Source organism: Coturnix japonica, chromosome 5, assembly GCF_054131305.1.
Source record: "Coturnix japonica strain WE chromosome 5, WE-NBRP24, whole genome shotgun sequence".
NCBI classification, from domain to species: Eukaryota; Metazoa; Chordata; class Aves; order Galliformes; family Phasianidae; genus Coturnix; species Coturnix japonica.
In genome coordinates this window covers 23384994-23408543 of record NC_140667.1, presented here as the reverse complement: position 1 = coordinate 23408543, position 23550 = coordinate 23384994, and the positions used below count along the sequence as shown (strand labels likewise).

The 23550-nt window shown below is 47.1% G+C and overlaps 3 protein-coding genes across 19 annotated transcripts in view; 1 reads left to right on the top strand and 2 right to left on the bottom strand.

Moving 5' to 3' along the window:
- AMBRA1 (autophagy and beclin 1 regulator 1) overlaps window positions 1-502 on the bottom strand; it is a 120568-nt gene extending 120066 nt beyond the window's left edge. For 6 of the 7 annotated variants that reach the window (XM_015864395.3, XM_015864397.3, XM_085548747.1 and 3 more), the window contains exon 1: window positions 395-478. The gene's annotated coding sequence lies outside the window, so the exon portion shown is untranslated. Of the gene's footprint in view, window positions 1-394 lie in introns of all 7 variants that reach the window. The other variant, XM_085548746.1, reaches the window with a different exon arrangement.
- A 133-nt stretch (window positions 503-635) lies between these two features.
- ATG13 (autophagy related 13) lies at window positions 636-23274 on the top strand. Of its 11 annotated transcripts, none has more exons than XM_085548796.1 (18): window positions 3034-3405; window positions 7548-7629; window positions 8269-8349; window positions 8951-9070; window positions 9518-9564; window positions 10069-10209; window positions 10650-10690; window positions 11214-11310; window positions 11659-11757; window positions 12503-12593; window positions 14898-14996; window positions 16505-16588; window positions 17265-17398; window positions 18097-18214; window positions 18900-18977; window positions 19288-19404; window positions 19732-19860; window positions 20418-23274. In XM_085548796.1, the coding sequence occupies exons 2-18, from the start codon at window positions 7561-7563 to the stop codon at window positions 20493-20495; spliced, it is 1623 nt and encodes a 540-aa protein (XP_085404922.1). In that variant the 5' UTR covers window positions 3034-3405; window positions 7548-7560; the 3' UTR covers window positions 20496-23274. The 11 variants fall into 11 exon arrangements, with proteins under 11 accessions (XP_032300697.2, XP_032300700.2, XP_085404924.1 ...); XM_015864400.3 differs by having other exon boundaries at window positions 16478-16588; XM_032444806.2 differs by lacking the exons at window positions 3034-3405; window positions 14898-14996 and adding an exon at window positions 636-846 and having other exon boundaries at window positions 16478-16588.
- HARBI1 (harbinger transposase derived 1) lies at window positions 905-3086 on the bottom strand. Its single transcript, XM_015864419.3, has 3 exons — window positions 2968-3086; window positions 2129-2820; window positions 905-1681 (listed from the first exon to the last, which is right to left on the bottom strand). Exons 2-3 carry the CDS (start codon window positions 2796-2798, stop codon window positions 1305-1307), a joined length of 1047 nt encoding a protein of 348 aa, XP_015719905.1. The 5' UTR covers window positions 2799-2820; window positions 2968-3086; the 3' UTR covers window positions 905-1304.
- Window positions 23275-23550: the final 276 nt, after the last annotated feature.

Genomic DNA, 23550 nt, shown 5'->3' with positions numbered 1-23550 from the left:
GCGCGATGGCCGTGCAGGGGCAGCTCGCCCCGTGTGCCCGGCTCTCCATCCCCGTCCGGCCGCACGGGGCCCAGCAGCGCCGCGGCGCTTCCCCCGGGCCGCCCCTCCCGGTCCCGCGCCCCGGAAGCCGAGCGCTTCCTCCGCACGGGCCGCACCCGCCCGCCCTGCCGGCACGGGGAGCTGGGCCCGGGTTAGGGAGCGCGTGTAGGCCGCGGGCCGGGGCTCGCTCACAAAGGCCGCGGCCCCGCTCCTCCCGCCAGGCCCCCCAGCCCCGCGCGGGTCGGTGCCGCAGCCCGCCGGGGCCCTGCCGGGGCCCTGCCGCGCCCGCCCGGGGAACGACGGTTCGGCACCGCGCTACAGCCGCAGTTGGGCCGGCACGGAACACGGAGCCTACCTGGGGCGGGGGCCGGGCCGGGCGGGCAGCAGCAGCCCCCGAAGCTCGCTCACCTCCGCCGCCGCTCCGAGCTCCGGCCAGGCCAGGCAGCCGAGCGCCGAGCCGGGGCCGAGCGGAGGCGCCGAAAGGCAGCCAGGCCCGAGCAGCCGAAAGCAGAGCGGAGACAGGCAGCACCGACCGAGCGCCGAGCTCCTCCAACGGGGCCCTCCCTGCGGCCGTCAGGGGGCGGCAGAGAGGAGGGACGGCACGGGACGGGACGGGACGGGACGGGACGGGCTGCCCTTGGCGGGGCTGCGCGACCCCCTCGGGGCGGGATGGCGGGGCTGCAGCCGCTCGCCCTCGTCCGCATCCCGCCCTCAGAAAGCTCACCCTCCGCACAGCTCAGCCGGCGGGCACCGCCTACTGCAGCACGTGTGGAAGGAAGAAATGCCCGTCCCTTCCTGCCCCGCCAGGTATGTACCCATACCACAGCAAACACTGCCCATACACTCTCCACTTATGGTCTCAGACTTGGCCCCACAGTGAGGTTTAATGTGTGTGAAATGCTGTTCAGAAATCATTTGTAAGTGGTTTGGGTTACAAGGCGGCATAGAACTGTTGCTTTGTAAAACAGTGTGAAGCTTACAGACTTCTCATAGTTATCACCACAACTGTCCACGTTTCCCCACCAATCTCACATTACAGTCATCGTCCTCTAGATCAGGAGAAATGGCCGTCTATAAGAATCACAACAGCAACAATTCAGCAATTAATGACACCTACAAGGAGATAAAGCTCTGGATACCCCTGGAAACAAACAGAATTTCTCCCCGTCTCACACCCCTCAGTCTTGACCAACTTAAGAGGAAGAGGCATGCTGGGCTCTGTATCTTCTCAAAGCAGCAGTGAGCAGCCTTCCTGCTGCCACACACTAACTAAAATGAGTGAGCAGCAGCTCCTGACGGACACGACAGGCTTCAGAGTCCATTGACTCCATTTGCTCATACTCCTCCTCCGCTGGCTCCACGTGCACCGCAGCAGGGGCAGACCACACGTCCAGCCCGTGCTGCAGGGAGATGTTGTGAAGCACACAGCAGGCCAGAATGATGTGGCTGGATTTCTCAGGGGAGTACTGCAGTGTGCCTTTGGAGCCGTCCAGGCAGCGGAATCGCGATCGCATGGTTCTGAATGTCCGCTCGATGACGTTGTGTGTGGCAGAGTGCGCCATGTTGTAGCGATATTCCGCAGGGGTCTCAGGGATGTGCAGGGGGGTCATCAGCCAGGGGCGGAGAAAGAAGGAGCTGTCACCTATTGGCAGGGAAAGGAAGGGGCACAGGTTACAGGCCTACAGTTCACCATCAGTTCCAGGTCTTTGTCCCCAATATTTCTCTGGCTAAAATAGCAAATGCAAAGGAGCACCTCATGTGGTGGGTGGTGACACTGCCCATAGCAGGGGGTTAGAACTGGATCAGCTTTAAGTTTCTCTCCAATCTGAGCTGTTCTATGATTCTGTGAATTTAAATTGGCATAGTTCTGCTTAGGTAGGTCTTGAATACTGAAATATGAATGAATGAAATGAATATACGATAATCAGAGTAAATAAAACAGATTGGAAGTTACTGTTATGGATTTCCAAGAGGACAGATCAAACTGAATCCCAAGCCTCAAGGAATTGACAAGAAGGCAATCAGAAGTAAGCTTACCACCATGCTCCATGAAGAGCCAACAGAAAGCAATGGCAAAGAACTGACTTACCCAAGAGCCAGCCGTCCTTGTGCAGCTCGGTTTCAAAGTGGCTGCTAAGGGCTGCCTGCTGCAGCACGGTGCAGTCGGGCATGCTGCCGGGCCAGTGCGTCTCAGCACTCAGCAGGGCCCCCCTGGCATCACACACCATCAGGCAGTTCAAGGAGTGGAGGCCTTTCCTGTTCACGTAGGACAGGTCCTCGGCATTGGGTGCTTTGATTGCCACATGGGTGCAGTCCAGCACCCCCAGCACACCCGGCATCCCTGCCAGCGCGTAGAAGTCATCCTTCAGGCTCTGCACCGCCGCTTCGTCCTCAGGAAAGTGAATGAACTGGGGAGCTCTTTCCACCAGCGCCTCGGTGACGTTGGCGACACAGCGGCTCATGGAGGCCTGGCTGATGCCGATAGCGTCCCCCATGCGTGTCTGAAAGGAGCCGGAGGTGTAGAAGCCCAGGGCAGCCAGTACCTGAGTCTCGGGGCTGATGGCTCGGGAGCGCTGCGTGGGCCGGGACAGGCTGGCTCCGAGCAGCTCCACCAGGTAGCAGATGAACTGCCGTGGGAAGCCATATGTGGATACCAGGTACTCGTCCGTGACGTCCTCCAGCTTGAAGCGGTCCAGCGTGCGGTGCCCGCGGCCGTACAGCAGGAGGTCGCAGTCCAGCACGGCGATGGGCACGGCCATGGGAACGGGCCCGTCACAGCACCTGCACGAGGCAAACGGGACGGAGGCTCAGCACGGCGTTTAACCAGCAGCCTTGCGGACTCCGTCCCCATTTTCCTTTCATTCGGCTTACGCGGCGGACTCCTTTTATTCCTCGCTTTTTAGAACCCCGACAAGAACCAGCCCTTACCGCCTGGGTCGGCTCGGAGCCGCGGGGCAGCTCGTGGCAGCGCAGGGCCCGGCCCACGGGCGACTCCGCTCAGGGCGGTTCGCCGCTCCCCGCTCCCGGCCGCTCCTTCCTTCTCCCGCGGGGCCGGGCCGCCAGGGCCGCGTGTGGAAAGTGCGGCGGCGGAAGCTGAGGCGCCTCCTCCCTCCCTTCCTCCGTCCGTCCCTCCCTGTCTCCGCCCGCAGCGGATGAAAACAAACAGCGGCCGCGATGCTGACGATGGCGGAGCGGTGTGAGCGGCTGTGAGGGGGAGCGGCCCGAGCCGAGGGGCCGAGCGGGAGGCGGCCGCGGGGCGCTGACGGGACGCCGAGCGCGGCGAGGGAGCGGGGCCCCGCGGGGCGGGCAGCCGGGCCTGGGCGCGGGATGAGCCGCTCCGCCGCCAGCACTGCCGCCCCCGAGCAGGTACCGGGCCGGGGCGGGGGGGCGGGGGGCTGGGGCGCTGTGTGCCGGTGTCGGGGATCCGCGGCGGCGGTGGAGGCTGCGGGCCGGGCCGGGCCTGTCAGTGCGTGCGGCCTGCGGGGACACCGAGCGGAGCGGCCTGCAGGCGGCACGGCTGACACGGCTCCTGCCCGCTGCGCCAAGAGCTGCCTGTTTCACCCGTGTGAGGCTGTTCCGTGTCGGGGAGCGGGGGGTGCTGACGGGCGGCCGCATCCTTCGGCCCTGTCTGAACTGAGCTGCTGTTGGCCACGCAAACGAAATGTGGGGGCAAATCCAGCTGATCGCAGGAGCGGCCTGACGTACTGAAACCGTCCTGTTTGCGGAGAGGGATAAGCAGTGCACGCAGCTGAACAGCCGGGGGATCACGCAGGGTCCCCTGGGTTTCTTTGGGACTTTCCCGACCGTGTGCACACACCGAGCTCAGACGTGTCGCTGGTGCTGTGATACGGGGCATAAAGCCGTACACTGTGTTCCAGCCCATGCACTTCGGCCTGACACGCAGTGCCAGGGCAGAAGTTTGTGTTGACACATCTTTAGAGCTCAGGGAAGTACAGAATGTAACGGCCGGTCAACAGGAATTACTCCGCTTTGTTTCTAAGCAAGCGGAGCTGGCAGGGCTGGCTTTAGGAAGGCACTTCCTAAACTGGGACGTCATTTATCAGTTGTAAAGTTCTGATCAGAAGGAAAAAAACGAGTCTTTAGTAGTCAGAACTTAGCCATACAGTGAACTACAGTGCCTTTGATTTCATCAGAGTGTTTGTATCATATGAATGATTTTTTTCTCCTAGAATCTGCTTGTCTGCATTTTTTTTTAGCTCATAGAATTTGAAGAATGAATGTGGCACACCTTAAGTTAGTACAGTTCCCTTCTCCTTCCCTCTCTTCTCTCCGGGTTTTCAGCAAACCTGCTAAGAAGGGGAAATGGAGATTGACTTTCAGTAACTGCAGTGGAGATTAACTTTCAGTCTGTGTAGAGCTTGACACACAGGCCTGGCCTTGGAGCTGATGTCTCCATCGTGAGCTTTTTATAGTTGCTTATTAATGTGCTGAAAATACCTGCTTGCACTGGCACTTCTTGATCATTGAAGGAGATCTTCTAGGAAAGCTCCCCTGGCAGCCAAGCCTATTTATCAAAGACACTATTAAAATCTTCCAAAACTTTCATGTTTGTTCTACCTGAGCGATTCAACAAGGATTTTCTGCAGGTTCACCCAGGACACATTCAGATGCTGGATTTGGGTCCCGTGTACAAAAGAGTCCTGAAAAAACAGTGGGAGTGGGGGACCCAGTGCAGGGGCATGGTCAGACGATGGGAAAATGAGAACTGGGCTGAGAGCAGCCCACCTTAGGAACAGGCAGGGCTGTCACTGTCCCGTGCTCTTTTCAGTGTCAGTGTGCCACTGTGGGATGGAAACCTTGAGTAACTATTTGGTGTTGATAAATAAAGGAGAGCATTATGAGTTAAAGTTGTAGCAGCCGTGACGCAGGGTGAAATCTCAGTGGAGAGCCGTAATGGAAACAGCCTGTATATGCTTTTCCCAGCATTAATGCTAGTGCCCGCTGTGTTTTGGCTCCTTTCTCCTTTCTACGTCAAACACTCGTACACACTGAATTCCCAGACATGGAAGCATTAGGGCAATGCAGGTGCTCGCAAGCGCTGCTGTGCACCTGTTCATGGCACGGCTACAAGTGCCTGCATGCAGCTGGCTGCTGGCAGTGGGCACGGCGTGCTGAGAGCTGTCCTTCTCCAGGCTGGGCTTGAAGGGGACGGCTCTTGTAGCCTGTTGCATCATGCAGATGAGGTGCCATCGCCTCATGTTCACGTGCCCTTCTCCTTGGTGAAGGAGACTGCAACTGCCAATAGAGCGTGTAAGGTACAACGCTTAGATATCTGACTGCTGGGTAAGGCTCGTATTCTTCACTGCCTCACAGCATTGTAAGAAAGAGTGAGGCTTTAGCTAAAAAAAGCCTCATGTAGCATTTGTCCTTTGAATGTTTTTCTCAGACTTCTGTTTGGAGTAAAGTGGAGACAAAGGCATGATTAAATAGGGCATGGAAGTGGATGCTGCAGAAAGGCAGCAACAAAGCCAAAAGCTGCATGGCCACGATGCTTGGTTTACCTGTGAGCAGCCTGTGTGCAAGGTTCAAGCAGTGCAGTTTGTGTTTGGTTAAGGAATTCTTTGGTTGAGGGGAATCAGCCATCTGTGGATTTCTGAATGAGACCAAAGGTCAGTTCCTTCTGCTTGTTATTCTGTGTAAAATTCAATCACGTTCCCCCAGAGTGGAGCATTGCTTGTGTGACCGGTACTTAGCAAGGGCCCTGCTGGCATCACAACCTACAAGACTGAAGAGTTGGATGAGTTTGGTCGAAACAAGTTTAACAGGTTTCCTTCGTGTTCAGCTCAGGCAGCAGCAGCCAACCTGAGGGTACCAAGGCATTTTTGTAAATAGGATGTTTGCTGTGGTTTAGTCTTGATTCTTCCAAGAGCAATCCCAAAGGTGAGCTCTGTGCTAAGCCCCAGCAGGTCACACATAGCCATCAGAGGATCCCTACAAAAACAATGAGGTGCTGGCTGCCCAGTGCCAGGCCCTGGGTGTGCCAGTGGCTGAGTTCCAGGGTGATCACTGTCCCTGAAATTACAGCTCCCTGACATGAAGTCCTGCCCAATGCTTGCTACTATGCATTAGACTCTAGTGAGTCAGCTGTTATGGCATCGGGAGCTCGAGGTGAGAGTATGAGGCTCCAAATGTTTTGTGGATGTTATAGAAAGCTTGGGATCTCGCAGAAGGAATCCCGATTCGGGTGGAGCAGGGCAGAACTATAAAGCTCTCACTTTTTGAACCCTGTATCCGAGGTATGTCTCTGATGGCTGCTTTTCTCCCCTCTAGAGTTATTCGGATACAACGCTGTTAGAACTGATTCATTACAGTGCGCAGAGCACTGTGTTGATGCTTCATTTCCTTTCCTAACAGACCAGTGAGTCTGACATCTCTCATTATTTTTCTAATATCTTGAAAGTCAATATCCAGACTTTGATAAGTCCCATGAAGAAAATGTAGGTGCTATATTAGGCAGTGCTCCTGCACCGTAAGGATATAGTGCTGATGTTCTGTGGGTATCTGGGGTGACTGCAGTGAAGGCCGAGCTTTGAGTGTTCCTGCTTGCTGACAACTGCAGCGCTGCTGCGAGGGGCTGCGTGCCCTGCTCCATGCACGTGATGTCTGACGAGCTGCTTCAGGGTGATTAGCTGTCTCAGAACAAAACCAGAAACAGGAGTTAAGAATGAATTAATACTTTGAAGGCTTATGAGTAAAAAGCATTGATTAAAACTGCTCATTAAGTCAGCCCTCCCCCTGGTCTCTGTGATTATTAACCTACATGTGAATAAACTGAAAGAAAATTATCATTTCTCTCGGGCCACGTGATGTGATGTGGCAGAAATCTGATTAGTAGCTTGGCCTGCCAGCTTCAGGCACTGTGCAACCTCCACACTACTGCTAAAACCCTTCCTAGTCCTTTGACAAGCAACCCAGTATAACTGGGGGAGGTTGAATGCTTGTCATCAGGCTTTCAAGAGAAGCACACATAGAGCTGTGGTCCCTCCATTGGCAAAAATACATCTTTTCAGTTGGTTGTAGGTGGATTTGCAGCCGTACAGATTTACTGCCACATTTACCCAGGAAACAGTTGGTCTTGGTTTTGTCCCATGTGGTTAACAGTGAATATATGATATCTGAAGCCATTCTGCTGTGCCCAATGGATGGGCTGCTTGGTACAGACCCCAGTGTGGTGTTGGAGTGTTTTGCTTTGTTGTTTTTTTTTCAATTAATCTAGCAAAATTAGAGAAACTGTGACCTGTTTTAATGGTGACCTCCCTTTGTTATTTCTTTCACTGTACCTTTTGCATTGACCAGATATATTATTCACATGAGATTAAACATCACCTACGCCCCTCAAAACTCTTGTTCAAATTTTGACAGACCGAGGCTTTTGGTGCTTATTATTTCTCTTTAGGTGGCTTCTAATGGTTAAATATTTTCAAATGTTGAAATCCACACAGAAAGCTGAAGGAAGACTAAATTCCTGTGTCTGTCCTGTATTTCAGATTGCCGTATGCAATGGACACTGATCTCAGTTTGCAGGACAGGAAGGACCTGGACAAGTTCATCAAATTTTTTGCTCTAAAGGTAATTTTTTCTCTGCACATAAATCTTTATTTTTTCTTGCTTAAGGAAAAAGCCATAGGATCAGGCTGAGGTACATCACACCTCTGTCAGTGCTGGGCTCCCACCAACACACCTCACCAACCCACATTTAGATGGTAACTTCTGTTGGGCTCTAAACTTCCTTTTCAGCCTATGTAACTTTTTATGTTACATTCAAAACCAATAATACCAGAACGTTCCTTTGAATTATGCTGATATGTAACCATAACATTTGGCCTTGCTAAACAATTGTAGGTACTCTGACAATGGATTTTTAACATACTAGAAGTGTACAGATTATCTTCCATTAGTGTCCAGGTTCAGGATGTGATTATAAATTTTGATTCAGTAGTACAGAAAACTGTACAACACCTGATCAGAAAACTGAGTTAGTCATTTCATGTTATTACAAAGAACGGTCAGCTTAAAACCATTTTCTATCTGAAATACATTTACCTATTGCATATAATAATTTGATTATACCTGACAATTAGCATAGCAAACTTCCCTGTGTTCTGGTGACACCTTTTATTTTTCACTTGGAATTTGTCTGTTAGTTTCTGAGCTGAAGTCTGTGCTGGTCTCCTGAGCTCAACATGAATCATGTCCTTTCTGTTTCAGACGGTACAAGTAATTGTCCAGGCCCGACTTGGAGAGAAAATCTGTACCCGATCATCGTCCTCCCCAACAGGCTCTGACTGGGTAAAGCCACGTTTTGTAAAGCAGCTCCCTACACTCTCTTGTTTATTTTTGGCATTGAGAACACAATACAGTTCTTACAGCATTGTGCAGCCCATAATAACTATTCATATAATAGCTATGAGATTTGATTATGTTGACTGCCTTTTTTTTCTTGTTGACACGCAGCATGTCACTCGGGGCTTTTGAAGGGCTGATTAGAGGAGAGATAAACGATACCTCTCAGCAGCTCCTGCCAGCTGACTAAGGCACTTTGCCAAGATTTGCAGGAGAAGGGGTGATGAGTTCCTTTCTGTCACAAGTTCGCAACTCTGCAGTTCCGGACTATGTAGAAATGGGCTTTATTAAAACTAGAGAGACTCAAGGCCCCACTCCGTGGGTGAACATGTGATGCGACTGAGATAGAAAGAACAAGGTTTTTATGGCAGGATAAAGAAGAACATTTGAAGTAGCAGTTAATGAAACGTTTGCAAATATAAAAAGCCTCAACCAATCTGGGAATTCTCTATTTCATAAATATTTCAATGAATGCGGACCTAGTAGACTTAGTATTAGGCCGTTTTCCAAAGAAATTCAAAAAATAACCTTCTCTTTCATTCTGCAGTTCAATTTGGCCATAAAAGATATACCAGAGGTTACTCATGAAGCAAAGAAAGCCTTGGCAGGACAGCTACCTGCTGTTGGACGGTCTATGTGTGTGGAGATTTCTCTTAAAACCTCAGAGGTGAGGACATAATTAAAACAGATGCTGATTTTTTTATTATTATTATTACTTTTTACTTTAACCCCAGCTCACTTTGCAGAGTTCTTACCCTTTAGCTCAAGATAATGTGAAAGCATCTTCAGGTATGAAGTTAGGCAATGTACTAATGAAATGTATCGTCTGGCAGAAACAATTCACTGCAAATCTTGGGGCCAAACACACAGATGGTGAAACAGCAAAACTTAATTTCTTAAGCCATGAGAAGCTTAGCTACTCTGAGGATGTTATTTCCTCAGGTGATCAAGTCCTACAGTAAGGTGCAACACACCTTTTACTATTATTGCACTGTAAGAAAGGGGGAACCAGAAGAAACATCCTTACTGAGAAGAGTGGCTAACAGTGATTGTTCATGAGATGTTAGTTAATGAAAAGGGCTGTGTACTGAAATGAGCCTTTTCTTTGATCCAGGGGGATTCCATGGAGCTAGAAATTTGGTGTCTAGAAATGAACGAGAAGTAAGTGCATTCTTCACACCATCTCTTTGTTTGCTGTTTGTTTGTTTTGGCTGATGAAACTGAACAGTACTCAGTCCATGTTGATGAATGCGCACATAATTGTCTGTGTGACTTGTCACGCTTCACAGGGGTCTTTGTCTAGTGCAGCTGTTGAGCTGCTTAATATTAGTGTCAAGAAAATAGTAAATGTGTTCAGTCTTAGTTCTTTCATTATAATTAGTGTACTTCCCACCCCTCAGATAGAAGAGTTCATCTGTTCAGTAACTCTAAAAGTGTTTAATGTTGTAAAGATGTTACTGCCAAGTGCAGAGCTGCATGGCATTTTTCTGCAAGTAAATCTACACCAGGTGACTAAATTGAAGCTGGGCTCTCAGCTGAGCATTGGGATCTATTTTGGCAATTTGGCAATAAAACTGACATAAAACAATTTACTGGCTCATTGGGATTAAAAATTTACTTTCTTATTAGGAACAGATGACTGACTTGTTCATTTGCATTCTGTAGGTGTGACAAAGAAATCAAAGTCTCATACACAGTATACAACAGACTGTCTCTACTACTGAAGTCTTTGCTTGCTATAACCAGGGTAACTCCAGCCTACAGACTCTCAAGGAAGCAAGGCCATGAATACGTGATATTGTACAGGTAAAGTGGAATGTGAAATTCCACATCCGGAATAGAATAAGCAGCAACTCTAGAACTGCATAGGGCAGTTGTAAATGTGGTAAAAAGAAATCAGTGACAATAAATTCAAATGATTTGGATCTGTCTACTACTGAAAGCTGATAGAGAACTTTGGACTGTGTGTTTATTACCATATAGCCTCATTCTGAGCTGCTGAATGCTTGAAGAAATATTCTGTGTTAGACTCAGCTACCTTTTTCTTTTTACATGGCCTGTCTTCCTCAGAAATAGCTAGAAGGTTGATGGGGCCATTCTAGCCACTATGTATGGGGCCCTTTTTTCCCCCCAAAAGAAAATGTGCTTCCAACTGTTCAACTCATAAAATTAAATAGGGAATGTGGATATGTATAGCATTATGTCCCTGCTGACCTAATAGCTTTTCCTTTCTTCTTTTCCCACAGGATCTATTTTGGTGAAGTGCAGCTGAGTGGCTTGGGAGAAGGTATGGTTAGGCGTTACACAGTAACTAGAGTGGAACTATTTTCCATACTGGTGTGCTATTTGTTACTGTTCCTGAGTGCCACAAACAGAATAAAACCTGAGGTTTACACAGTATTTGTATGTGGCTCAGTGAAGGCTCGTGTCATAAAGTGAGAGGTGTAATGTGGTGCTTTGGCTAAATTGAGAGCGATTGCCAGTTTGACCCAGACTTGAAATAAGAATATGGAGGTACATTTATAAGGAGCAGGACCAGTAGAGGAGACAGTGATCTACACCAGCTCAAGAAGCACTTCAGAATAGTATCTCAAACCAAGATAGGAAGTAACATCAGGAGTTTGTAGATAGAGTGTCCCACTAAGGCAACCTAGCACTGCTTTGTTACAGACTCTGTGTGCATATTTGGAGTTCAGGTTGCAAAGGATAATGGAAGCACTATAGAAATAAGATCACAGAATAAAACAGTGGCAAAAACATTCAGATTCTGTGTAATCAGTAGAACTGATAATCATTTTTTAACTTTATAGGTTTTCAAACAGTTCGTGTTGGAACAGTGGGTACCCCAGTGGGCACCATCACTTTGTCTTGTGCCTACAGAATCAATCTTGCTTTCATGTCAACCAGGTGAGAAGATGAGATAATGCCAGAAACTTCCACAGTAACTTACTATTAAATCCCTCTCACTGTGAGCCCCTAAATCTTTCCCTTCTGCTTATCCTTTCTTGCTGAATTCTGCTTAACAGAGAACATTCTCTAATGCTTAAGTCTTGCAGCAAATGGAGTATTTGGGTTGCCCTGAGTCAAATGCTGGAACTCCAAATTGCTAATGCATGCTTGGAGTTGCAGAGCTGAATTGTAAAGATACTCTGGTCCCATTAGCAGACACTAGGGCTCTCTGAGGATACCTCAAACTGGGATAAAGTGAAGAGTAAAAGCAGCCTTACAATAACGCCATTGCTTGTTGCCTTGCAGGCAGTTTGAGAGGACCCCTCCTATCATGGGGATTATCATTGATCACTTTGTGGACCGCCCCTATCCCAGCTCTTCGCCCATGCATCCCTGCAATTACAGGTGAGGAAATGCTGAAAGAAGTCATGGGCCATGGTGAAGGCATCATTATGCCCAAACACAGAGCCTTTTCCACTGACTGCATGGGAAGGAGACTGGAGGAGTAGGGTCTGTCATACTGATTCAGTCAAGCATATAAAGAAAGGCAACATTTCATGTCTACAGTACTGAGTTCAGCAAGCACCAGGATATTGCCAAATTCTTTGCAGAAGCACTTGGATGCAAAAGAAGTTAAACTTTGCCTCTGTGAATTTAAAATGGTAGCGCTTAATCTTGCTGCTGAACTACTCAGAGGCATGCAGCTCCAGGCATATCCAATGGGGAAAGATTAAAAGTGAATTTCTCCTAGTAGATAGAAGGTTTGTCATCTCTGAAGTTCATGTGAGGGCACTCAAGCTGGGACCAGTGGTATTGTTTGGCAGTGGTTCTGTAAACACCAAAGCCAGTAGCATTGGCTAACATAAGAAAATCTTTCTTTGCTATAGTAAATAAACAAATAAAAATCATAGAGGGAAGTTTCTGTCTGGGGGTAGAGGAGAAGCCCTTAGGATAATCCTGGGCAAAACATTACCATGCCCTCTTTTCCTCAGTTCTGCCAAGTAGATTATGAGTGCCCTTCAAAATTCTCCTTTCAGCTCCACCCAAATACTCCCAGCCTCCTTGCAGCATTTGTCCCAGTGTGTTTTGCTATTTGCTTGTTATGTGGAATATTTCCAGTTTGGATGTTTTTGTTTTCTTGCTACTTTAGAGCTGGTGAGGACAATGGTGCAGTATACCCCTCAGTAGAAGATTCCCAAGAAGTGTGTACTACATCATTCTCCACCTCTCCTCCATCTCAGGTAGGAGAAAACAAGCTCTTTTTATTCCTAGGCAGAACCATTACTGATAGTGTAGTGTGTGTACATCAACTGCTTTGCAAACATGCAGCCTCCTGACACTAATTAAAAGGTGTAAGCTTCTTATTCAGGTGGTTGTACCCTGGGTTAAACCTCATTAGATACTGATTTCAACAAGATGGTAAAGGACTAGAAAGACTGAATTACTGAGAAAGACTGAAAGAACAGAGATACACTGGAAGATGACAGCGGTGTACTAAATACATGCATGTAGCAATACTGCAAAAAGAGGAATTCAAGAGATCAATGTCAAGCAGCATAAGTAGAGGTAACAGGCTGACACTGAAAAGGAAATAGTGAAACACTGGGAAAACATTTATGGCACAGTCATATTTTCCAAGCTGCAGAATGGAAAAGCAGGAAAGAGACAAAAGCTTCATTAGTTGGACCATCTAGAACTAGCTGGGGGAACGGGAGTAAGTATCAGAATATAAATGGGTCATCGTTAGAACCTGGGAATTAGTCTAATTCTCTGTACTTCCACCTACCCATGCCAATGTTATTTAAGTTTCAGTTTTAAAATATACATAAAACAAATGCCTGGTGAACCTTGCAAAACAGCAACTCAAATTTGTCCCTTTTCTACTGTCCATATGCTTCTGACTCCAGAGTTACATACTTCAAAGGCCTGGGCATTTGCTGCTCATCTCTAGCTTTAAATATTCAAGAAAGTTCTTTGCTGTTCAGCCAAGCAGATGCATTTTAAAGACAATCTAAAGACTCTGTAAATCACTTCCCTTAATGTAAAACACAGGAAGAAATATAATTGGAATGTCATGCCAAACTGAAAGAATATGCTGTGGGACTTTCTTCTGCTTCAGAGGAATTAGTATGGTTGGTTTAATAGAATTTGTTCTACTGAGTGAAAGAGGCAGAAACGAGCTTTTCTTAGGAAGCATTTTTGAACCAACTGGCTTTTGAGTGACAGGGCATTAGGCAACATTGAACTGACCAGCAGGCACCCACGGTAAGTCTGACAGAGTAAAGAATTTCCTGTTCTGGGATACACAGCTCAGGAGGTGTGTTTGTGGCTGAGTTGTATTCTGCCTGTTCACAAAGCAGGTTAAATGCAGTAGGGTTCATAAGGAAATTTCCACTTGCTTGTAACAGTATTACATAACAGTGCGAATGTTTGTAAATACAATGAAGCTGGCATTTCCCCTGGGAATGTAAAGTTTTACTGTCACTGAAGGGAAAAAGCCTTATGAAACCAGATGAACCTCGAGGATTCACATCAATCATGAGCCTACGTTCTGGCTTTTTACATGGCTCATAGCTTCTCTTTGCTTATTTATAAACAACTGCCAGTCTTCTCTACAACAGTCAGAATCAGTTTGACAGGTTGGTTTCTTTCTCCATCTTTTTACTTACAACTTAACACTTGGGAGAACACAGGGAACTGTGTGATATAGATAGGCTGTCCAAAGCTCTGCCTGCCTCCCCACTAGAAACGAGGCCTAGCCTGTGTGATACGAGGCAGCGAGTGTTACCTTCTCTCCATCAGCTTTTATAACATATTCATTGTGTGTTTCTGAAGTATCCTAAATGCAGAGTAAAATCTGGCCTCAGACAATACCCTGAAATAAAGCTTTCATAAAACCATGCTAGTAGGAAAATAACTGGTATAAGGTATGTGACTGAATCAGATTTGGGTTACTCCTTTTGCATTAGCCTTCTCTAAGACAGCATTTACTTCTGGTGTCAGTTCTGGTAAGGAGCTCTCTCTTCCCATCCGTATGTTCTAATCTCCCCTTAGTCTGGTCCCTCCTTAGTCTAAGGCTGCAACACAGACATGCAGAAATACAATCTGCTGCCCTTCCAAGTGCTGGAAGACTAGGGGCATGTTCGTTTCACAGGTGGAAAGTAATCAAACTCAATGTTATTTCTACATTCCAAAAGTAAAACTGTTTTTACCTTTTTTTTGTTTGGCTGGTAACAGTTCTATTAGCTGTGGGACAGTATCTGGCAATTATTTTCTGTCATTGTTCACTGGAGTCTTAAATATTACCTGTGAGGAATAGTCTCCTGAGACCAGAAAGCAGTCAATTCTTTATAAAGCAAATTGGCGATATTGAAATATTCTGCTCTACATATAGGCATGGCTGCTGCAGCCAAACTCTCTTTGCTAGCATTCAGTTCATCCAACTCTTTATAGTTCTTCTCTGAAGCCCTTTTCTCTCTTTCTCTCTCCCCTTCTCCCATTCTTTCTTTTCTTTGTTTCCTCTGTGCGTCTGTGTTTGTGCACAGTGTGTTTTTACTGTCACAAAGGCACATTTTCAGACCCCTCCTCCTGTGGTGACGGACACCTTGAAGGTCCCAGTGATGGGGCTGGCCTTTTCACATCAAGTGAGTTGTCAATAGAACATGTTGTACGTGGCCAGAGAGTACTGGCATGACTGAACAAACACAGGAAAGTACACATTTTCAAAGCAGAATGTTTGTTGTGCATGGGAAAGGCTGGTCAAACCAAAATGGGTTATTTGGAAATGTAACAGTTTGCAGAATCAGTGTGCTCTAGATATAAAATACACCTGCAGTCTTTGTGCTGAACAGCAGATCTGCATGAAACAGCCTGTAAAACTCAGGGGATACAGGAGAAAGAGGAACTTTCAGCAAAGTTTTAAAAGGACTTCACTGGAGTGAGTTTAAAAGAGGAAAAAAAGGCACAGCATGATTTTTAGGCTGGCCAGGAGCCCTGCCTACAGCCTTTACACTAAGGATGCAGCAAAGAGCACAGCCTGTTGGCAAAGAAGGGCTGTGTATAGTCTGTCAGAGCAAAGGGACAGAGGAAACAAAAGGCATAAAGGCAACTCAATTTTCTACTCTTAAAGAATAAGTATCTAATTTAATAGAAATACAAATAAATCTTGGTCCCACTGACACTGGAGGTCCTCCCAACTTCACTGAATGTTATCTATATTTGTTAGGAGCTAAATCTACTTGGACATTTCTTTTGTGTGAATTTCAATGAGACTCAGCTGCTTAAATGCCTTTGCAGCTGAAGGTCTCCCAAAGACAGGACAAACACCCTCAAATAAACAACAGCAGCTGCAAGGATTAATTGTTAGTCAGAGACACAGGAGGCAAGGGCACAGCACTGAGTGCTTTCCCTTACTGCCTCTAAAACTTGCACAGTCATTAATTAGAACTTTTCCTGGATTAGAACAGAGATGCTGTTAATTTGAAGGAGGAAAAAAAACAAAACCAAATTCACTTCCACCTGTCTTCCAGGTTACAAAAAACACCTTATAAAGACCTGAGTTTACTCCTCTTTTTTACACCTTACAGGTCTGTCTAAAGTCACGTTCCTCATGTTTGTGCCAGTGTCTCACAACAGCAGACAGAGAAGTAACTTATAGGAAAGAGTGTTTAGCTACCCCTTCAGTACCTGAGTACTGCTCCCTAGAATTCCATAAGGAACTACAGGGAGATGAGTGCAGAGATCTTCAAAGCAACACGGGTTCTTCAAAAAGAGTCAGGTTGCCTGGACATTTGTAGGAGAAATATAAGAATACTGTACATGCTTTTCTTTAACAAGAGATTGCTCTGTTCAGCTTAGTTAGCGTCACGTGAATGAAAGTGCTGCTCACCATTCAGTTTCCTACAAATTACATCAGCATTGGCACTGCCAGGATATCAAATGCAGAGCCCTGACGAGTGTTCCTCTCGAGGCCAAGACAGCCAAAGCAAGAAAAAGTTATTTAATGCGGCTAGATTTCTACTTAAGGAAATCTAAGTGTATTCAGACTGTGGGACTTTCCCCTCCCTTCCTCTCTCCTGCCCCCCCCCCCCCCCTTTTTTTTTGTTTTTTCTTTCTTCTTTCTTAGCTTTCCAGCTCTCGTCTTTCCTATCAGCCTGCTGCCCTGGGAGTTGGATCAGCTGACATGGGGTATCCTGTACTCTTTGCTGGTGGCTTGAATGCTGCACACCCTCACCAGGTACTTGTGGAGGGCAGAAGAACAAGCGTGGCTGGTATTGCAACCCTCTTGTGTCACCTCTACAGCTGAGGGAGGCTTTGAAACTAGTGCATGCGTTAGTATCTTGTCTGTCAGGAACGAAAAGAATCTAGGCTAAGTACAGGGAAAGTACAAGTTGCAGAGGAGTTGAGAATCAGCTCCTCAGCATCTTTGTCTGTACTGGGGTAGGTGTCATGTAGAGAAATGGCTGAAAGATGTCAAACCTGTTTGTAAAACCAAATCCAACCTATTTGCCTGCATTGATGTGCCACTGATTCCAAGCCTTGGCTGTCTTACAGAGCTGTTGCCATTGTAGTTCCCTGAGCACAGCTCTGTAACTTAAATGCAGGGCATGCTGACAGACCACATTGGCGTATTTGCATCCCTTTATCTGACAAAATAAGTTCTGTTCTGTTGTGTAGGACAGTTCTTCTGTGTAGGACAGGCTTGAAGTGGAGAGGAGTAGGAGGAAAACAAGAAAGAGCTTGTACTGAGGCGGTCACCTGCTTGACATCACCTGCTGCCTCATGGCTGTGAGAGCCCAGTCATATGGCAGAAACCATGACTTAGTCCCAGCATGTGGGAATCTGCTCTGTACTGCGCTGTGTTGCTGACCTGCTTTGGAGTTGTCTAACTTAACCATTCCTCTCCATCTCAGTTGATCGGTCCAGGCAAAGAGGGGGGAGTTCCCCCGGTTCCTCACCAGCCAGCACATGGCACTCAAGCTGACCAAGAGAGGATGTGCACCCCACTAGATGGAGTCCACTACTCAGCAGCCACTCCTTCTAGTAGGTAGGTTGGTTTTCTATGACCCTCCACTAGCACTAACCCATTTGGGATCACGTTAAGACAAAACCATTTTCCACTTTTTAGCATAACTGTTGTTTTCTCCTCTCCCTAAAACAGCTGGCAGTTTTATCTGACTGGGGCTTTCCTAGCACTTTCCTGGGTAACATTATGGAAACAATCTTCTCACCAGAAGACTCAGCCTTTTTCTTTGGTTATTTTAAAGTTCCAAATGCCTGTGATAGGAAAGCAAACAGGCCAGAGGAAACACCGAGAGCCATTTAGTGAACTGACAATCCTGGCTCTGGCTGTTGTGATGCATTAGACTGCTACCTCTGAAGCCAGAGTGAATGGGAGCATTCTGCTTCCTTACCTCGCTTGCTGAAAAAATAATGGTGGAACAGCTCTGAACATGCACATTCTGAAGTTAAGTCTCTCTCCAAAAAAAGAAAGGGCTGTTTCAGTCAGCAGCACCTTTTTGTTCAACCAAGGAGTTTTGTTCCAGATAGAAGCAAAAAATGTTTCCACAAGCTCCCCCTTTCTGCTTACAACTGAGGAGAAAGGTGTGGTACAAGGAGAACTATTTCTGTTTTTCTCCTTTCTAATACTGGGAGTAAACGCAGAAAAATGAAGGAGCCTTTCAGAGCATCTTATTTGCCTGTATTGGTTATGCAGTGAGTCACCAGTTTGTCTTCCTTTTCCAGCGAGGACACAGAAACAGTATCAAACAGCAGTGAAGGGAAGTGTGGCTCCCCACATGACCTTTTGGAGACCATCTTTGTCCGGAAGGTGGGAGCTTTCGTCAACAAACCTATTAACCAGGTAACTAGCAGACAGCTTTCTCACAAGCATATGCTGCCTCTCCTGCCTGTTCATACAAAGAGGAAACAAAGCACCCCGATGCCAGAGCAGCCCAGGAGGCTGAGGGCACACATTTCTGCCTGCAGCATTTGCCTGCGGTTTTGTCAGAGGCAAATTTCATAAAATCCTTTTGGGATGCGACAGCTGCTGCATTTGCCCCACTTTGCCAACACCCAGTGTGGGTATGGAAGACTTCATAGTCCACAGTGATCCCACAAAGCAGGCAGCAAGCCTCCTTTCCTTGAAAGGATGTGCAGTAGACCAGTTCATTGCAAGCAAGCAGGCATTAAGGAAGCTCAGCTAGGGCAGCTTAGAGATACATCCAGTTGCTACAGCTGCTTTAATTATGTTTTTAAGCCCTCTCCTAGGCCCTGTGGATGGGCAAAGGGGGTTTGTTTGAATATGTAGCAGTGTGTTAACCCTTGCCTGTCTCGTATAAGATGTTATAAATGGAGTGTGTGTCTGTATTAGACCAAGTGAGTACAACCTATTTTATGTCTTTTTAAATGAGATCATCAGCATCCTGCCAAACTGATGATGGGATCTTAAGCAATTTTTCGTAGACCTGACAAAGGCTTTCAGTATGCTTTGCTGTGCTGGGTAAGCAGAGCCTCTCAGTGAAATTTTGTTTGCTGAATCTCCTCAGGTGACCATGGCCAACTTAGACATTCCTTTTGCTATGTTTGCTCCCAAGAATGTTGAGCTGGAAGATAACGACCCCATGGTAAGCCCCTTCCCAAGGAATAATTTAGCCGTCTCAGCATCCCTCATACAATGTCTGTGTTATTCCCTTCCTTGAACACACTTCAGCATTTATATTGATATGTATATATACTATATTACTAGCTGCTTGAAACCCAGGAACCTGGGTCTCTTGTGTTGAGTCTTGGGCTTTCTTGGTATTCAAACAATGCACGCGTGCTACTACAGCATGTGCTTATCATCCAGTCTAACTACCCACACAGCATAAAAACATGCAGACAAATGAGTTCATAAATAACATCACTACTCACCGTCTTCAATTCCTTGGGCAGGTCAATCCTCCTGATTCCCCAGAAACTGAATCTCCTCTACAAGGCAGCTTACACTCAGAGGGCTCCAGTGGCAGCAGCGCAGGGAACACCCACGATGACTTTGTTATGATTGATTTTGTAAGTGCCCTGGTTGGCATTCTCACATAACACCTATGTCTTGGGTGGGCTTTGGGTACTGGTACAACAGCAAATGACATAAAAGTTGTTTTCATGGGAGGGAAAAGACCCATGATTCCAGCAATCCCCAAACCACAGAGGCACTGATACCAGCAGCTACCAATTAAGTAATTCAGTTCCTACCAACACCTGGGCCATTTGTCCTCTCTAATGCTTAAAGGAACCAGGGATATTTACTGGCAGCAAGTAGGGTCTTTATCTGAGATTATGACAAAAGGGAAGCAAAGGTCTCTGAATGAGAACTGACATTGGTGTTTCTGATTCTAGAAACCAGCATTTTCAAAAGATGACATTCTTCCAATGGACCTGGGGACGTTCTACCGTGAGTTTCAGAACCCTCCTCAACTCAGCAGTCTCTCCATTGACATAGGAGCTCAGTCCATGGCAGAGGATTTGGTATGGAACCATACAACTTCTGTTTGTGGGAATCATACATTATAGTGCTCTCCCTACTCCTAGTTTAAAAGAATCTGACCAAGGGGGGGTTCCTCGCTAATATATTTCCAGCAAGTGCATATTTGTTTATAGCACACCCGAGCCACTGAAACTTTTATGTTTCTCTTCAAGCTGAAAGCTGCTACCACGTGCTTGTTGTAGTTGTCATTCAAACTCCCAAAACTTTTCCCTCAAAACTGATCCTGCTTCTGTTCTTTAAGGCTTAGTGACAAACTGGGCCAGATGTTGCAGTCTGCACACAAGTGAAACCTTGGTGGATCTGCACAAGGCCAGGCCCCGGCACAGAACACGCACTCTGGTCAAAGTGCCTTTTCCAGGGTCCCTGTTTGGATCTTGTCAGAGGACACTTGGTTTTGTGCATGTGGGAGGGGGAGCCCAGAGTGGTGGAGCGGGGTTGGATTGCTTAGAAAAGGAATTTTTGCTCTACGAGGACTCTTAGATGTATTCTCTGTCTGTTGTGAATGAGTCCTGATCTGAACCTTTCTTTGCCCCTCCAGGACTCATTACCAGAGAAGCTGGCAGTCCACGAGAAAAATGTCAAAGAGTTTGATGCCTTTGTAGAAACCTTGCAGTGAAGCGATCGTCCAGTTTTGCTGCAGCATTTCTTCCTCCTCGGGGCATCCTGGAGAACGATGTCAACAAATAATCTGTCACCCCTGCTCTGCCTTTTGTCTCGCTTTGACTGTTCCCTTCCATCAAGTGAGCTGTCTCTGATTGCTCTTCCAACAGCAGGTACAGCTCACCTGCTGGTTTTCCTCAGCTGCTCCACTGCGCAGTTCTGGACTGCTCTTCCTGTTTGCATTCAGTCTCGAATTTATGACCAGTAGGAAGTCAAGCTCCAATGTATGAAACACATTTTCTCTTCAGTCTGTTCTGTCTGGAGGGGCTTTGTGAAAAACTGCCATCTTCTTCCTCCAAAGATCCTGTGCTGTGAGTTCCCTCAACGTAGCTCCTTGCTAACAGACACTTTTTTCCTACAGTCTTTGATCCTGTTAGAGCATAGAAAGCTTTGGGCTGTTTCTAAGGTCTGTGAGTTCAGCAGATCAGCAGCTCTGTCCAGGACATCCATTCCGCAGAACGGGCCATTGCAGCCTGACTTGAGCGTGAGTGCCTGGAGCACAGGGAGAGACATCGGCTTTGGGACCTGTGTAACACAAGTTACCTTTGGTTTTCTGCTTCTGAGGAACCGGGTCTCTGCACAGTCATTGTGTGAGTGACACCTTCTGTAACGGCTCGCTGATAAGCAGGAGTGAAACTGCAGCAGTGCTTATCCACGTGTCCTTGCTGAGCGTGCTGACACTCAGCCATGTTGAGTTGACCAGTTTTGACTGTGTTGGCAAACCTGCACGTAGCAGCTGTGATGCTGAATTCCTAGTCTCTGCTTTTGAAATGTAACTGTAAATAGTAGGAATCCTATTTCTTTAGGGTTATGTAATTAGGAGTCTTAGTCTGAGATTCTTTCCTCTAACCCGCACCAACTCTCCTGCTTTATGGTTAATAGATGATCCTAAGAATTGAGAAATATTTATTGCTTTTAAAGAAACCTATATTTAAAAGATGTTGTTTTCATGTAGTCGTGCGGGTCGTTCTGCCTGGATCACTGCAGACAGCATGTGTGCCATGGGGCCCTGTGCACTCAGTCTCCTTTTACAAGAAAATATCCAGGATATTTATTTTATAAGACAGACTTGATTAATTCTAATATAGTACTCTGTTTTGGGGACTGTGTTTCCATTTCACCCAGTCAGGGCCCACAGATAGAATGAAACGCACACATCAGTGGAGTGGAGTGGCAGGGACTTAGAAGCTGTACTCTGATGGGTATGGATGAATTGCAGTGTTCTTCAGCCATTCAGAAGGCAGTTTCTTTATAGAAGCACATTTTGGGGAGCTTATGGTACTTTTTAATCAGCTGAAACTTTATTTTTGTATGAGCTGGCTATTAGCAGTGTGAGTGGCCGGCAGCACGCTGTGCTTGATTGGGCTGCTGCATGTCTTTTGTCTGATAGAAGGACAGCAGGAGAAACGGTGGCACTACATAGAAACTGAGAGAAGGTCAGTGGTTTCGTGGTTCATTTTCCTCCTCCTCCCACGTGCAACCAGAATGAGCAGCTGCAAGGCCCCTTACTGCCCAATACACTTTTTTCCCCCTTCCTACAGGAGTGCTGTTGTTCCTTCTGCACTGAGGAACTGTCTTCACTTCCCTACAGTGGTTAAGTAGCCAGCCTTCAAGTCAGTGCAACGTGGCAGCTTCTTCAACCGTGCTGCATTCTCAATGGAAAGAGATGGTTAGAAGATGACTGGGAGCACTCTCTAGAACACTAATTCTGTGCCCACTGATAGGAACCAAGCTCAGAATAGAGCTTATTGTAAGGTCAGAGCAATGCTGTGCTTGAGCTTTGCCAGCTCTCTGGTTGAGAGGTGCGCTCTGTGGGAGGACAGGTGAGCTCTGGAGCTCCAGGTTATTGCTGTGTTAAAGCACCCAGCAGAACACAGCCAGGTAACTCACCCAGCCCAGCTTTTCTGGAGCCTCACACAGACACCACTTACTACCTGCAAAACAAGATGTTTTTAGGAAGCTTCTGAATGGCTCACAGAATGATTGAAGTTACACAGGCTTTAACACAGCCAGAGCCACCTTGCTCTACAGGTGGAAGGGGTATCAGAAGGGTGCAGGAACTCCAGGACTGAGGGAGTCACCTTTCCCTTAGCTTACAGCCAGTGCATGGGAAAGCTGTGATCTGAGCTGGTTTGCAGTGAATTCAGGGAAGAACATCTCACCTGTGCTCCTGCTGGCCTTGGCGTGCTGAAAAGCTGCAGGTGGAGCTGGCAGAAAGCATGTCCTTTTTGCTGATCCTGCCCAGAAGGTCCCCGAGCCAAATACTTGTGCTCACATGTTGCTGCGGCTCCTGCATCTCAGAGCAGAACTTCAGTGTGGCAGTTCTTTAATATGGAGGGCTGGAGTTAGCCTATGTAAGCTGCTGGTGTTGAGCTGGATGACCATAGCAATAAAGAGATTCTCTAGGGCTGAGTTATGTGCCTCTTTTCTGGACATTCCTCAGCTTCAACACGTAGTTGCTACATCAAGGCTCCGAGTTCCCTGACCGCCGTGTAAATGCTCAGCTTCAGGAGAGATCTCGCTGCTTCTGTAGCCTACTACAGATTATATTATGGGGGCTGCTCACGTTAGCAGATGTCTGTTCAAATCTGTTTTATGGACAGCATGTGTATAGCTACTGCTTTCCAGATAATTTGGGTGAAGGATAAGGCTCCTAAATGCTATTGTTTTGGAAATGGTCTCCGCTGTACTTCAAGTATTCAAAAGAATTTCCAATAAAACTTTTACGTAAGCAATGTGCAGCCACGCTGCTCCCTTATGTGCCTTATACCTCCACGTCTGCCCACAGGTTTGGGACCGTCTCAACCCATCTTTTCTCCTCCAGGAAACTGGATGCCCCTGCCAGGGGTAGCGACTGCAGTGCACTGCTGTGTTACAGTGATGGTAGGCAGCCAGGGGGTGCATGTACGTGTATTTATCAGCATCACTTTGTGCTCTAAGGAAAGGTGCTGCACACGGTGAGAAGCAGTAATTGCCAGCAAACTCACACAGACCATCCTGGGGGATCTGGG